Source organism: Somniosus microcephalus, chromosome 21 (assembly GCF_052327205.1).
Source record: "Somniosus microcephalus isolate GS21.2 chromosome 21, FLI_Smic_1.0, whole genome shotgun sequence".
NCBI classification, from domain to species: Eukaryota; Metazoa; Chordata; class Chondrichthyes; order Squaliformes; family Somniosidae; genus Somniosus; species Somniosus microcephalus.
Genome location: NC_141007.1, coordinates 6,660,705 through 6,676,257, shown reverse-complemented (window position 1 = coordinate 6,676,257; position 15,553 = coordinate 6,660,705). Strand labels below are relative to the sequence as shown.

Below are 15,553 nucleotides of genomic sequence, written 5' to 3'. Positions count from 1 at the left end.
GCGTCCACTCAAAGGTGCAAGTGAATGTCACATTGGGAGAGAACTGGGCTCTGTTGTGAAGCACTCCATGGCTGAATAGCTATCACTCACTCACGCACGCAGTCTCTCTCTCGCACGCAGTCTCTCTCTCGCAACCGAGGATGACTTGCTTCCACATTAAAAATGAGTTCTCAGGTGACTGATGAGTCCAGTGCGGGACCTACAGTCTCTGTCACAGGTGGGGCAGACGGTGGTTGAAGGGGCGGGTGGGTGGGGTGCTTGGGTTGACGTGCGCTCCTTCCGCTGCCTGCGCTTGGCTTCCGCTTACTCCCGGCGAAGAGACTCGGTGTTCGGCGCCTTCCCGGATGCTTCTCCTCCACTTTGTGCGGTCTTGGGCCAGGGATTCCCAGGTGTCAGTGGGGATGTTGCACTTTTTCAAGGAGGCTTTGAGGGTGTCCTTTAAGCGTTTCCGCTGCCCACCTGGGGCTCTCTTGCCGTGCCGGAGCTCCGAGTAGAGCACTTGTTTTGGGAGTCTCGTATCAGGCATGCGGACAATGTGGCCCGTCCATCGGAGCTGATTGAGCGTGGTCAAAGCTTCGATGCTGGGGATGTTGGCTTGAGCAAGAACATTGACGTCGGTGCGCCTATCCTTCCAATGGATTTGCAGGATCTTGGAGAGGCAGTGTTGGTGGTACCTCTCCAGTGCTTTGAGGTACCTGCTGTATATGGTCCATGTCTCTCTCTCCCTCTTCTCCGTGGGAAACAGACCCAGCCTATCCAGTCTTTCCTCACAGCTAAGATTCTCTACTCCCAGCAACATCCTTGTAAATCTCCTCTGTACCCTCTCTAGTGCAATCACATCCTTCCTGTAATGTGGTGACCAGAACTGCACGCAGTACTCTAGCTGAGGCCTAACTAGTGTTTTATACAGTTGAAGCATAACCCCCCCCTGCTCTTGTATTCTATGCCACGACTAATAAGGCATTTCGTATGCCTTTTTAACCACCTTATCTACTTGGCCTGCTACCTTCAGGGATCTGTGGACATGTACTCCAAGGTCTCTGTTCCTCTACACTACTCCGTGTCCTACCATTTAATGTGTATTCCCTTTCCTTGTTAGCCCTCCCCAAATGCATTACCTCACACTTCTCCGGATTGAATTCCATTTGCCACTGTCCTGCCCACCTGACCAATTTATTGATATCTTCCTGCAGTCTACAGCTTCCTTCTTCAGTATCAACCACACAGCCGATTTTAGTATCATCTGCAAACTTCTTAATCATATCCCCTATATTCAAGTCAAGATCATTGATATATACCACAAAAAGCAAGGGACCCAGTACTGAGCCCTGCGGAACCCCACTGGAAACAGCCTTCCAGTCACAAAAACACCCATCAACCATTACCCTCTGCTTCCTGTCTCCGAGCCAGTTTTGAATCCAACTTGACACTTTGCCCTGGATCCCATGGGCTTTTAACTTCGTGACCAGTCTGCCATGTGGAACCTTAGCAAAAGCCTTGCTCAAGTCCACATACACGACATCAACCCCACTACCCTCATCTACCCTCCTTCTTACCTCCTCAAAAAATTCAATCAAGTTTGTCAGACACACTCTCTCTCGCACTCTCTCTCTCGCACCCTCAGTCTCTCTCTCTCTCTCTCTCTCTCTCTCTCTCTCTCTCTCTCACCCTCTGTCTCTCTCTCTCTCTGTCTCTCTCTCTCGCACCCTCTGTCTCTCTCTCTCTCTCTCTCTCTCTCTCGCACCCTCTCTCTCTCGCACCCTCTCTCTCTCTCTCTCTCTTTCACACCCTCTGTCTCTCTCTCTCGCGCTCTCTCTCCCTCGCGCGCTCTCTCTCCCTCGCGCGCCCCCCTCTCCCGCTCGCAGCGCGCCCCCTCTCCCGCTCGCGCGCGCCCCCTCTCCCGCTCGCGCGCGCCCCCTCTCCCGCTCGCGCGCGGCCCCCTCTCCCGCGCGCCCCCTCTCCCGCGCGCCCCCTCTCCCGCGCGCCCCCCTCTCCCGCGCGCCCCCTCTCCCGCGCGCCCCCTCTCCCGCGCGCCCCCCTCTCCCCGCGCGCCCCCTCTCCCGCGCGCCCCCCTCTCCCGCGCGCCCCCTCTCCCGCGCGCCCCCTCTCCCGCGCGCCCCCTCTCCCGCGCGCCCCCTCTCCCGCGCGCCCCCTCTCCCGCGCGCCCCCTCTCCCGCGCGCCCCCTCTCCCGCGCGCCCCCTCTCCCGCGCGCCCCCTCTCCCGCGCGCCCCCTCTCCCGCGCGCCCCCTCTCCCGCGCGCCCCCTCTCCCGCGCGCCCCCTCTCCCGCGCGACCCCTCCCTCGCGCGACCCCTCCCTCCCGCGCGACCCCTCCCTCCCGCTCGCGCGCGACCCCTCCCTCCCTCCCGCTCGCGCGCGACCCCTCCCTCCCGCTCGCGCGCGACCCCCTCCCTCCCGCTCGCGCGCGACCCCTCCCTCCCGCGCGACCCCTCCCTCGCGCGCGACCCCTCCCTCCCGCTCGCGCGCGACCCCTCCCTCCCGCTCGCGACCCCTCCCTCCCGCGCGACCCCTCCCTCCCGCGCGACCCCTCCCTCCCGCGCGACCCCTCCCTCCCGCGCGACCCCTCCCTCCCGCGCGACCCCTCCCTCCCGCGCGACCCCTCCCTCCCGCGCGACCCCTCCCTCCCGCGCGACCCCTCCCTCCCGCGCGACCCCTCCCTCCCGCGCGACCCCCTCCCTCCCGCGCGACCCCTCCCTCCCGCGCGACCCCTCCCTCCCGCGCGACCCCTCCCTCCCGCGCGACCCCTCCCTCCCGCGCGACCCCTCCCTCCCGCGCGCGACCCCTCCCTCCCGCGCGCGACCCCTCCCTCCCTCTCGCTCGCCCAAGGAGAATGGCCAATTGGAGAAGTTTCTGGTGGGTGACTTATGCTGTAAATTACCCCACTTCCGAAGTACTATCACATTGCACTGCTCTATCACAAATGTGGCCATGAAGTTACTGAATGTTTACAGACCAAAGCCCCTTTATTTACAACCAAATTGCCCTTGGAACCACAGCAAATGGCAATTACTGAAAGTTTATGGTACAGTGCACAGTGTCTGCAATAGGTTAATTACCCATACTATGCTGATTTTGATCTTGTACTATGAATCTTGCTATCTCCATCCCTACACAAACCTCTCCAGACCCTCGCTATCTCGAAGCTCCTGTTATAACTGTCGGTGTCAGGAACAACATCTCTCCACTGTCCTTGTTCTCTGATCAATACTTGATGCAGCTGTCTGATTATCAAAGAAAATTGTTAAAAAATCGATGACTGCTTTGTGCATCAATATAATTCAAGACCGAACCCCTCGTCCCTTTGTATGATGAAGTCAGTCTGCTGTAAGACAAAGTAATTTTGTGTGTGAGCCAAATCGGTTTTACTTCATCCGATCAAAGTCCTTGCAATGGAAGCAGTTCTTTGATTTAAGTAGCAGGGTTTATGAGTGACAATGAGCTGAGACCCCTTTGAACATGAAGGAACAGTACAGAATATGCCACACCCATGCTCTCCACAGACTGTGCCTGTCTCACTGGCAGTACAGAGGGGGTAGCCCACCTGACCCACCACTCGAGCAATGCATGCCCTGTTATCTTGCATGTGTGACTGAGATCAGCAACTCTGTAGTATGGTGACTGAAGCCCATGGATTCCCCCCCCCCCCCCCCCCCACCACAGACTGGGCGTCTTGCATTCCCATCCCAGCTAACATGCCGCTCCTGTCAATGGCATTATCTAATGTGGTGGAGGCAGGTGTTTTGTTACAATACAAGCTTTGGGAAGGAATAAAGAGACCTCAAGTCTGTCTGAGGGAGTCAGCGCCGAGGAGGGAGGGAGTGGAGCATGGCAGCTGTGTGTGTTTGCAGTATTATAGTAATACCAGGCTTCACACCGCTTTAATTTGAGATAGATAATGTTTTGTGTTCTAATGGTATTTATTAATTGTTTGACCGTTGCAAAATCTGTGCCGAAATGGTCGGGTGAGACTCGAATTGTTTCACTCGCTGACCCTGTTAACTTATTCCACTCTCTTCCCAGCAAAGGAAATCCAGCTGATGCACAGAGCCCCTGTGGTCGGGATCTTTATACTGGACGGTCGAGGGATTCTCCTCCCTGAACCACTGGAAGCAGCGCATGACCTCTCCAAGAGCCCGGACATGCACGGGAACCACACACTGCTGGTCATATCTGAGGAGCAGTTCAAGGTGATTGCTTCAATACAACAAACGGATCCTCAGAGAGGAGTCAGTCTGTCCGTCTGAGCCGCTGTCTCCAGTGTCCTTCCAACCTTCCACTGTTACTGCACAAACACGGCCCCAGCCTCAGTCTTAAAGATTATTGTTTAGAAACACAAAGTGCCCGAGATCGCAGGAGTCTTCATTTAAACTACAACCTTCCAGATCAGGCACCACTTTCTAAATGGGTTTTTGGTTTAAGTTTAAGTTGATAAACTGGGCCAATCAGCAAATTTTGAAATTGGTTTATTTCAGAAACACATTAAGGAACCTGCTTCGTATCTGTCTGGTGTACTTGCATCTGTGTAGGTATAAATATTGTACTTGCATCCTAGTGCCCCTCTCCCTGGCACTCTTGGGTGTCAGCTTGGCTCAGTCAGTAAAACTCTCAGCAAGTCGGAAGATTTTGGGTGTGTGTCCCGACCTAGAGGTTGAGCATGTAATCCAGTGTCCCCCCCGACCCGCCGACGCCGCTCCCCCCCGACCCCGCCGACGCCGGACCCGCCGACGCCGCTCCCCCCGACGCCGCTCAAAACAGATAAACTAGTCATTCACCTCATTGTCGTTTGTGGGATCTTGCTGTGTGCCAATTGGTTGGCCTGTTGCTATATAACAGTCCCAGCACTTCAGTGTTTGGGGCATGCCATATTCTAAAAGCACAAGGTTTGTTTTTCCATTTTCTGAGCCAGTTTATTTCCTATTAAATAGTCTCCTTGACATCCGTGTGACTGATGCAGGGATGTTTTAATATGGAATCTCAAGGAGCCCATTCAGTGCGTTGTCTGTGCCGATGCTGGCGCTGTCTACTCCCATCCCAATTCCCTGTTCTTTCCCCATTTCCTTTATATTCTTCCTTTTCAAATATTTATCCCATTCCCTTAAAATGACGTGGCAGTCTCCGCCTTGTGGTAAAACCTTCCCTGTTCTAATGACCCTCTGACATTTCTTCCACCTTCCCCACTGCTCCTTCTGTGCCCCTTGTCTTTTCAGTGATTAATGAATCAGCAACAATCTTTCACTGTTCACCCCATTGTGATTCTGGAGGCCTCTGTTTCCACTCTGCCCTCCTTTGTTCAGTGAAAAAAGCCCCAATTTCTCGAGCCTTTCTTCATATTTCTCAGTCTCATTCTCGTGAATCTTCACTGTTCCCTTTCTGCGACTCTAATATTGTGCTCAGAACTATGCACCGTGCACTCGCCGTGCTCCCACCAATGTCTGGGACACGTACAACAACATCTTCCTTCCTTTTGCTGTACAGTGGTCCTCTGATTGTTTTATCAGTTTGTCTAGGACCATCATATCCCTGGGACTCCCTGTCTTCCCTGCCCCTTGGTTTGGATGTCATGTTTAACCTATGGACACCAGTACTGAAGGTGCAGTTGCTGCGCACTCAGGGTTCCCTCTCTTCTGCTGCTCCGTATTTTCCAGGCCTGCCACTGCCTTCGTCTAATGCTCTTTCACCCTTTGGCAGCTGAGCTGAGAGTTCTGGACATGAGTCCCAGGCCCCGCACTCTGGCTTGGCCGAACACTGCACGCGGGGCAGCCGAGGCTGGTGCAGCTGCGAAGCGCTCTAACTATGCTCCACTCTGTTGACAGATATTCACACTACCGAAAGTCAGCACGAGAACCAAGCTGAAACTGACGGCAGTGGAAGGGTCCCGGGTCCGGAAAGTCTCAGCGGCCAGTTTCAGCAGCAGTCGAGTGGAGGATTACAGCGAGAATGGGCTCCTGGTTCTGACAAACCTGGGTGATATCCAGGTCATCTCTCTCCCTGCCCTCAAAAGCCAAGTTCGGTATGAGTGCATCAGGAAAGAGGACGTCAGTGGAATTGCATCTTGTGTCTTCACAAAATCCGGGCAAGGTAAGGGCTGACGGTGCCAGCTTGTGCCTTTGCGTGCTGTGCCCTGCGTCCGAGCAATCCACACATGGCAGACGGGTACTGGTTGGAGAATGTATTTGTAAGCAAGGTGCTTATAGTAGCTTCCTCTGGTCAGAGTTCAGAACCACAGCCAAGGTTGGGCAGCAGGGTTTGTTTTTCACAAGCACAGAACCAATCACTGGATACGGTTCCCAAAACACCGGATCCCAGGTCATGAAAAGTTCCTCCAGGAGTTACTTATTTTAAAATGAGGAATTCCTCATCTCAGTGAACAGTCAGTTGTTGAAGTAAATAGTTCCTGTTTATGGGTAAAATTACAATCCATAAACCGCTTCCGGAGACTGGACAATCCGAACCGGAGACTGGACAATCCGAACCGGAGACTGGACAATCCGAACCGGAGACTGGACAATCCGAACCGGAGACGTGTGCAGCCCCTCCCCAAACCCTGCTCATACCCTCCCCCGCTCATACCCGACCGGTCCCCCCCTCCCCCAAATCCTGCTCATACCCGACCGCCCCCCCCTCCCAAACCCCGCTCATACACCCCCCCTCCCCCGCTCATACCCTTCCCCCCCAAACCCTGCTCATACCCCCCCTCCCCCACTCATACCCGACCGCCCCCCCTCCCCAAACCCCGCTCATACCCTCACCCCCCTCCCCAAACCCTGCTCATACCCTCCCCCACTCATACCCTCCCCCCCCCTCCCCAAACCCTACTCATACCCTTCCCCCCCCCCCACTCATACCCGACTGTCCCCCCCTCTCCCCAAACCCCGCTCATACCCGACCAGCCCCCCCCCCCCACCCCCCAAAACCCTGCTCATACCCGACCGGTTCTCTCCTTCTCCTCCTCCCCCCGCACCCCCCACCCCGCACCCCCCCCGCCAAAACCCGAAAACCCAACCAGCTCGCCCCCAAACCCAGCCAGCTCTCCCTCCCCTCTTTTCCCCAGATCCCACCCCGACTGTCCAGCAGCCAATAATTGGAGAGCATTCACCTCCAGACTTCACTCGCTGCCAATCCTGCAATGTCTGTTCTCGGCCAATCCTGCAATGTCTGTTCTCGGCCAATCCTGCAATGTCTGTTCTCGGCCAATCCTGCAATGTCTGTTCTCGGCCAATCCTGCAATGTCTGTTCTCGGCCAATCCTGCAATGTCTGTTCTCGGCCAATCCTGCAATGTCTGTTCTCGGCCAATCCTGCAATGTCTGTTCTCGGCCAATCCTGCAATGTCTGTTCTCGGCCAATCCTGCAATGTCTGTTCTCGGCCAATCCTGCAATGCCTGTTCTCGGCCAATCCTGCAATGCCTGTTCTCGGCCAATCCTGCAATGCCTGTTCTCGGCCAATCCTGCAATGCCTGTTCTCGGCCAATCCTGCAATGCCTGTTCTCTGCCAATCCTGCAATGTCTGTTCTCGGCCTTTTCAGGTTTTTACCTCATCTCTCCCTCGGAGTTTGAGAGGTTCTCAGTTTCGTCGAAGTGGGTGGTGGAACCGAGGTGCATCGTTGACCTTGATGAGGGAGTCGGAACCAGGACTTCCCACCAGAGAGCCGCACAAGATGGGCCCATCACGAAAGCCAACTCCAGGTAAGCTTTATGCGCTGAGCCCAGCCACGAACTCCAGTGGAGACCATTTGCGTCGGTGTGACTTTCCGATTTGTCGAATCCCGCTGGCCCTGTCATTCAGTGGTGCTCCCTGTTTCCAGGGGTAGGAGCTCGGGTTCGCCCTCCAGCAGTGTGCACCTGTTGGGTGATGTGCGGAGTGCAGTTGTCTAATGGAGGATGACTTGGTTTCCCATCTGGCGGGCGCGATGGCCCTGCTGACGGAGGGGCCTAGTCTGTAGATCCAGTGCCATCACTGTTCTCCGTGTTTGAGGCAGTGTGAATGTTCGCTTTCTCTGGAGCCATTTTCATGCTAAGAGCACAGCTGGACCCTCAACTCCCTCAATGACCCTGGTTACTGCCAATACTCAAAGTATGAATGTCTGACCTGGACACAGCAATGTGTCGAGAGAGAGCGTCTGTAGACGGGCTGCAGATACCAGAATGCAGAAGTATGGCTCGGACAATTGTAAGAGAACTCCATTGAGTGCAGCTTAAGTCAGCGAGGCTCAGTGGGTAGCACTCCCGCCTCGGAGTCAAAAGGTTGTGGAGTTCAGTTTCACTCCAGAACTTGAGCCTATAATCCACACTGACACTACAGTACAGTGTTGTCAGAAGAACCGTATTCCAGAAAGCATTAAACCAAGGCCCTGGCTTAGATGGATGTTGAGATCCCAGTGCACTGAGAGTTCATCCTTCAACCAGCACCGACTGGTCACCAGCCTCACTGCTCTTTGTGAGATGTTGCTGTGTGGAAAAATTGATCGGGAAAACACTTCAAAATAATCGATTGGCTGTGAAGTTCTGTGGGATGTGTTGGAGGCATGAAAGATGTTTAAATAAATGCAAGTTCTTTCTGTTTGCAGTCTACATATTGTTTTAATTGCCGCAGGGCCTTGCATCAGCTGCAGCCAAGTCACTGTTGCCCGTGTACTGATGTGTTCAGTGAGCGTTCCGAGCCACTCCCATTGAATCTGTGTCAATAATACTTCAGTTGGAGACACGGTCACCCTTTACGAGAGTGTTGATTACTGTTGATTCACAGGGAAGCAGAGCAGTCCCAGCAGACGTATGGATTGAGCAGACAAGCTAGCGCCAGGAGTGAGGGGGACGGTAAGTCCATCTGATAAACTCAACCTGTTCAGAGAATTGTTACAAATGGGAAAAGGGTTCTCCTTCCACATATCCCCACTGCACTGGATTGATCAACACACTGCAATCCTGACATCATTGGCTCACGCTCTTGTTCTCTCTCCCTCTCGCTCTGTCTGTCTCTCGCGCTCCCCCTCCCCCTCGCGCTCTGGCCTGGTAACCCATTCTTTTCACCTAGCCTTGGCTAATTGTAGAATCCATTTCAACATCCATACCTGCTCAGCACAGACCGGGCAACTGAGGCATTGCAGGGGTTTGACTGTTGGGACCTCCCGTGAAGGCCATATCGGACCCATTGTACAGCGCTGGGCTGATTCTGGCCTAACTCTTCAGACATTCGTCTCGTACAGGCGTCAAGTGTCACTTCACGTATGGTTGGGTTTATTGTGACTTCTGTACAGTTTGTGAACTTGGGTCATTCACTCAGGCTCATTATCACTGGGCAAAGAACTGAATGTACCATAAAATATACAATATAAAATACTGAGTGATGATATAGCCAGGATTCAGTGAGCTCTTGATTAGATCTACAATTCTTTCCACCAGGACGGAAAGTGGTAGAGATCATGGAACATGCACTGCTTAACGATGAGAGTAAGTACAGTCGCTCCCAGATTTTCCAAAATGTCTGTGCGTGTGCTTCTGGCCTACGTGTGTACATCTGTCTGAGTGTGTGTATGTGTCTCTGGGAGGGGGGTGGGGAGAGTATGTACGTGTCTCGGGGGGGGGGGGGGGGGGGAAGGAGTGTGTATGTGTCTTGGGGGGGGGGGGGGGGGGGAGGGGGGGGGAGGGAGTGTGTATGTGTCTTGGGGGGGGTGAGTGTACACGTGTCTCGGGGGGGGGGTGAGTGTACACGTGTCTCGGGGGGGTGAGTGTACACGTGTCTCGGGGGGGGGTGAGTGTACACGTGTCTCGGGGAGTGTGTGTACGTGTCTCGGAGTGTGTGTACGTGTCTGGGGGAGTGTGTGTACGTGTCTCTGGGGGAGTGGGTGTGTACGTGTCTCGGGGAGTGGGTGTGTACGTGTCTCTGGGGGAGTGTGTGTACGTGTCTCTGGGGGAGTGGGTGTGTACGTGTCTCTGGGGGAGTGTGTGTGTACGTGTCTCTGGGGGAGTGGGTGTGTGCGTGTCTCTGGGGGAGTGGGTGTGTACGTGTCTCTGGGGAGTGGGTGTGTGCGTGTCTCTGGGGGAGTGGGTGTGTACGTGTCTCTGGGGGAGTGTGTGTGTACGTGTCTCTGGGGGAGTGGGTGTGTACGTGTCTCGGGGAGTGGGTGTGTACGTGTCTCTGGGGGAGTGTGTGTACGTGTCTCTGGGGGAGTGTGTGTGTACGTGTCTCTGGGGGAGTGGGTGTGTGCGTGTCTCTGGGGGGTGTGTGTGTACGTGTCTCTGGGGGAGTGTGTGTACGTGTCTCTGGGGGAGTGTGTGTGTACGTGTCTCTGGGGAGTGTGTGTACGTGTCTCTGGGGGAGTGTGTGTGTGCGTGTCTCTGGGGGAGTGTGTGTACGTGTCTCTGGGGGAGTGTGTGTGTACGTGTCTCTGGGGGAGTGTGTGTGTACGTGTCTCTGGGGGAGTGGGTGTGTACGTGTCTCTGGGGGAGTGGGTGTGTGCGTGTCTCTGGGGGAGTGGGTGTGTACGTGTCTCTGGGGGAGTGGGTGTGTACGTGTCTCTGGGGGAGTGGGTGTGTACGTGTCTCTGGGGAGTGTGTGTGTACGTGTCTCTGGGGGAGTGGGTGTGTACGTGTCTCTGGGGGGAGTGTGTGTACGTGTCTCTGGGGGAGTGTGTGTACGTGTCTCTGGGGAGTGTGTGTACGTGTCTCTGGGGGAGTGGGTGTGTACGTGTCTCTGGGGGAGTGGGTGTGTACGTGTCTCTGGGGGAGTGTGTGTACGTGTCTCTGGGGGAGTGGGTGTGTACGTGTCTCTGGGGGAGTGGGTGTGTACGTGTCTCTGGGGGGTGGGTGTGTGCGTGTCTCTGGGGGGAGTGTGTGTACGTGTCTCTGGGGGGTGGGTGTGTACGTGTCTCTGGGGGAGTGGGTGTGTACGTGTCTCTGGGGGAGGTGTGTCGTGTCTGGGGGGAGGTGGGGTGTGTGCGTGTCTCTGGGGGAGTGTGTGTACGTGTCTCTGGGGGGTGTGTGTGTGTACGTGTCTCTGGGGGAGTGGGTGTGTACGTGTCTCTGGGGGGAGTGTGTGTACGTGTCTCTGGGGGAGTGGTGTGTGTACGTGTCTCTGGGGGAGTGGGTGTGTACGTGTCTCTGGGGGGTGTGTGTGTACGTGTCTCTGGGGGAGTGGGTGTGTACGTGTCTCTGGGGGAGTGGGTGTGTACGTGTCTCTGGGGGGAGTGTGGTGTGTAGCGTGTCTCTGGGGGAGTGTGTGTGTACGTGTCTCTGGGGGAGTGGGTGTGTACGTGTCTCTGGGGGAGTGGGTGTGTACGTGTCTCTGGGGGGGTGTGTGTGTACGTGGTCTCTGGGGGGGAGTGGGTGTGTACGTGTCTCTGGGGGAGTGGGTTGTGTACGTGTCTCTGGGGGAGTGGGTGTGTAACGTGTCTCTGGGGGAGTGGGTGTGTACGTGTCTCTGGGGGGAGTGGGTGTGTACGTGTCTCTGGGGAGTGGGTGTGTAACGTGTCCTCTGGGGAGTGGGTGTGTACGTGTCTCTGGGGGAGTGGTGTGTACGTGTCTCTGGGGAGAGTGTGTGTATTCTGTGTCCTCTGGGGGAGTGGGGTGTACGTGTCTCTGGGGGAGTGGGTGTGTACGTGTCTCTGGGGGGAGTGGTTTGTACGTGTCTCTGGGGGGAGTGGGTGTGTACGTGTCGTCGGTGGGTGTGTACGTGTCTCTGGGGGAGTGGGTGTGCGCGTGTCTCTGGGGGAGTGTGTGTACGTGTCTCTGGGGGAGTGGGTGTGTACGTGTCTCTGGGGGAGTGTGTGTGTACGTGTCTCTGGGGGGGTGGGTGTGTACGTGTCTCTGGGGGAGTGGGTGTGTACGTGTCTCTGGGGGAGTGTGTGTGTACGTGTCTCTGGGGGAGTGTGTGTGTACGTGTCTCTGGGGGGGGTGGGTGTGTACGTGTCTCTGGGGGAGTGGGTGTGTACGTGTCTCTGGGGGAGTGTGTACGTGTCTCTGGGGGAGTGGGTGTGTACGTGTCTCTGGGGAGTGTGTACGTGTCTCTGGGGGAGTGGGTGTGTACGTGTCTCTGGGGGAGTGGGTGTGTACGTGTCTCTGGGGGAGTGGGTGTGCGCGTGTCTCTGGGGGAGTGGGTGTGTACGTGTCTCTGGGGAGTGTGTGTACGTGTCTCTGGGGGAGTGGGTGTGCGCGTGTCTCTGGGGGAGTGGGTGTGTACGTGTCTCTGGGGGGTGGGTGTGTACGTGTCTCTGGGGGGTGTGTGTGTACGTGTCTCTGGGGGAGTGGGTGTGTACGTGTCTCTGGGGGGTGGGTGTGTACGTGTCTCTGGGGGAGTGGGTGTGCGCGTGTCTCTGGGGGAGTGTGTGTACGTGTCTCTGGGGGGTGTGTGTGTACGTGTCTCTGGGGGAGTGTGTGTGTACGTGTCTCTGGGGGAGTGGGTGTGTACGTGTCTCTGGGGGAGTGTGTGTACGTGTCTCTGGGGGAGTGGGTGTGTGCGTGTCTCTGGGGGAGTGGGTGTGTACGTGTCTCTGGGGGGGTGTGTGTGTACGTGTCTCTGGGGGAGTGGGTGTGTACGTGTCTCTGGGGGGTGTGTGTGTACGTGTCTCTGGGGGAGTGGGTGTGTGCGTGTCTCTGGGGGAGTGTGTGTACGTGTCTCTGGGGGAGTGGGTGTGTACGTGTCTCTGGGGGAGTGTGTGTGTACGTGTCTCTGGGGGAGTGGGTGTGTACGTGTCTCTGGGGGAGTGGGTGTGTACGTGTCTCTGGGGAGTGGGTGTGTACGTGTCTCTGGGGAGTGGGTGTGTACGTGTCTCTGGGGGAGTGGGTGTGTACGTGTCTCTGGGGGAGTGGGTGTGTACGTGTCTCTGGGGGGTGTGTGTGTACGTGTCTCTGGGGGAGTGTGTGTACGTGTCTCTGGGGGAGTGGGTGTGTGCGTGTCTCTGGGGGTGTGTGTGTACGTGTCTCTGGGGGAGTGGGTGTGTACGTGTCTCTGGGGGAGTGGGTGTGTACGTGTCTCTGGGGGAGTGGGTGTGTACGTGTCTCTGGGGGGTGTGTGTGTACGTGTCTCTGGGGGAGTGTGTGTACGTGTCTCTGGGGGAGTGGGTGTGTGCGTGTCTCTGGGGGGTGTGTGTGTACGTGTCTCTGGGGGAGTGGGTGTGTACGTGTCTCTGGGGGAGTGGGTGTGTGCGTGTCTCTGGGGGTGTGTGTGTACGTGTCTCTGGGGGAGTGGGTGTGTGCGTGTCTCTGGGGGAGTGGGTGTACGTGTCTCTGGGGGAGTGTGTGTGTACGTGTCTCTGGGGGAGTGTGTACGTGTCTCTGGGGAGTGTGTACGTGTCTCTGGGGGAGTGTGTGTACGTGTCTCTGGGGAGTGTGTACGTGTCTCTGGGGGAGTGGGTGTCTCTGGGGAGTGGGTGTGCGCGTGTCTCTGGGGGAGTGGGTGTGTACGTGTCTCTGGGGGAGTGTGTGTACGTGTCTCTGGGGGAGTGGGTGTGCGTGTCTCTGGGGAGTGGGTGTGTACGTGTCTCTGGGGGAGTGGGTGTGTACGTGTCTCTGGGGGAGTGGGTGTGTACGTGTCTCTGGGGGAGTGGGTGTGTACGTGTCTCTGGGGGAGTGGGTGTGTACGTGTCTCTGGGGGAGTGGGTGTGTACGTGTCTCTGGGGGAGTGTGTGTACGTGTCTCTGGGGGAGTGGGTGTGTACGTGTCTCTGGGGGAGTGGGTGTGTACGTGTCTCTGGGGGAGTGGGTGTACGTGTCTCTGGGGGGGTGTGTGTACGTGTCTCTGGGGGAGTGGGTGTGTACGTGTCTGGGGAGTGGGTGTGTACGTGTCTCTGGGGGGTGGGTGTGTACGTGTCTCTGGGGAGTGGGTGTGTACGTGTCTCTGGGGAGTGGGTGTACGTGTCTCTGGGGGAGTGGGTGTGTACGTGTCTCTGGGGAGTGTGTGTACGTGTCTCTGGGGGAGTGGGTGTGTGCGTGTCTCTGGGGGAGTGGGTGTGTACGTGTCTGGGGGAGTGGGTGTGTACGTGTCTCTGGGGGAGTGGGTGTGTACGTGTCTCTGGGGGAGTGGGTGTGTGCGTGTCTCTGGGGGAGTGGGTGTGTGCGTGTCTCTGGGGGAGTGGGTGTACGTGTCTCTGGGGGAGTGGGTGTGTACGTGTCTCTGGGGGAGTGTGTACGTGTCTCTGGGGGAGTGGGTGTGTGCGTGTCTCTGGGGGAGTGGGTGTGTGCGTGTCTCTGGGGGAGTGTGTGTACGTGTCTCTGGGGGGAGTGTGTGTACGTGTCTCTGGGGGAGTGTGTGTACGTGTCTCTGGGGGGAGTGTGTGTACGTGTCTCTGGGGGGTGTGTGTGTACGTGTCTCTGGGGGAGTGGGTGTGTACGTGTCTCTGGGGGAGTGGGTGTGTGCGTGTCTCTGGGGGAGTGGGTGTGTGCGTGTCTCTGGGGGAGTGGGTGTACGTGTCTCTGGGGGAGTGGGTGTGTACGTGTCTCTGGGGAGTGTGTACGTGTCTCTGGGGGAGTGGGTGTGTGCGTGTCTCTGGGGGAGTGGGTGTGTGCGTGTCTCTGGGGGAGTGGGTGTACGTGTCTCTGGGGGAGTGGGTGTGTACGTGTCTCTGGGGGAGTGGGTGTGTACGTGTCTCTGGGGGGTGTGTGTGCGTGTCTCTGGGGGAGTGTGTGTACGTGTCTCTGGGGGAGTGGGTGTGTACGTGTCTCTGGGGGAGTGGGTGTGTACGTGTCTCTGGGGGAGTGTGTGTACGTGTCTCTGGGGGAGTGGGTGTGTACGTGTCTCTGGGGGAGTGGGTGTGTACGTGTCTCTGGGGGAGTGGGTGTGTGCGTGTCTCTGGGGGAGTGTGTATACGTGTCTCTGGGGGAGTGGGTGTGTGCGTGTCTCTGGGGGAGTGGGTGTGTCTGTCTCTGGGGGAGTGGGTGTACGTGTCTCTGGGGGAGTGGGTGTACGTGTCTCTGGGGAGTGGGTGTGTCTGTCTCTGGGGGAGTGGGTGTACGTGTCTCTGGGGGAGTGGGTGTGTACGTGTCTCTGGGGAGTGTGTGTACGTGTCTCTGGGGGAGTGTGTGTACGTGTCTCTGGGGGGTGGGTGTGTGCGTGTCTCTGGGGGAGTGGGTGTGTGCGTGTCTCTGGGGGAGTGGGTGTGTACGTGTCTCTGGGGGAGTGGGTGTGTACGTGTCTCTGGGGGAGTGGGTGTGTACGTGTCTCTGGGGGGGTGGGTGTGTACGTGTCTCTGGGGGAGTGGGTGTGTGCGTGTCTCTGGGGGAGTGGGTGTGTGCGTGTCTCTGGGGGAGTGGGTGTGTACGTGTCTCTGGGGGAGTGTGTGTGTGCGTGTCTCTGGGGGAGTGGGTGTGTACGTGTCTCTGGGGGGTGTGTGTACGTGTCTCTGGGGGGTGTGTGTACGTGTCTCTGGGGGAGTGGGTGTGTGCGTGTCTGGGGGAGTGGGTGTGTACGTGTCTCTGGGGGAGTGGGTGTACGTGTCTCTGGGGGGTGGGTGTGTACGTGTCTCTGGGGGAGTGGGTGTGTACGTGTCTCTGGGGGAGTGTGTGTGTGCGTGTCTCTGGGGGAGTGGGTGTGTACGTGTCTCTGG

At 57.2% G+C, this 15,553-nt stretch overlaps 1 protein-coding gene across 2 annotated transcripts in view; it reads left to right on the top strand.

Annotated features, from left to right (window-relative positions):
* The window catches only part of llgl2 (LLGL scribble cell polarity complex component 2), a 146,523-nt gene that overhangs the window by 126,232 nt on the left and 4,738 nt on the right, over positions 1-15,553 (top strand). For both annotated transcript variants that reach the window (XM_085963218.1, XM_085963219.1), the window contains 5 exons: positions 4,041-4,207; positions 5,834-6,098; positions 7,545-7,704; positions 8,765-8,832; positions 9,418-9,465. In XM_085963218.1, coding sequence (XP_085819344.1) covers positions 4,041-4,207; positions 5,834-6,098; positions 7,545-7,704; positions 8,765-8,832; positions 9,418-9,465 — 708 coding nt within the window. The remainder of the gene's footprint in view (positions 1-4,040; positions 4,208-5,833; positions 6,099-7,544; positions 7,705-8,764; positions 8,833-9,417; positions 9,466-15,553) is intronic.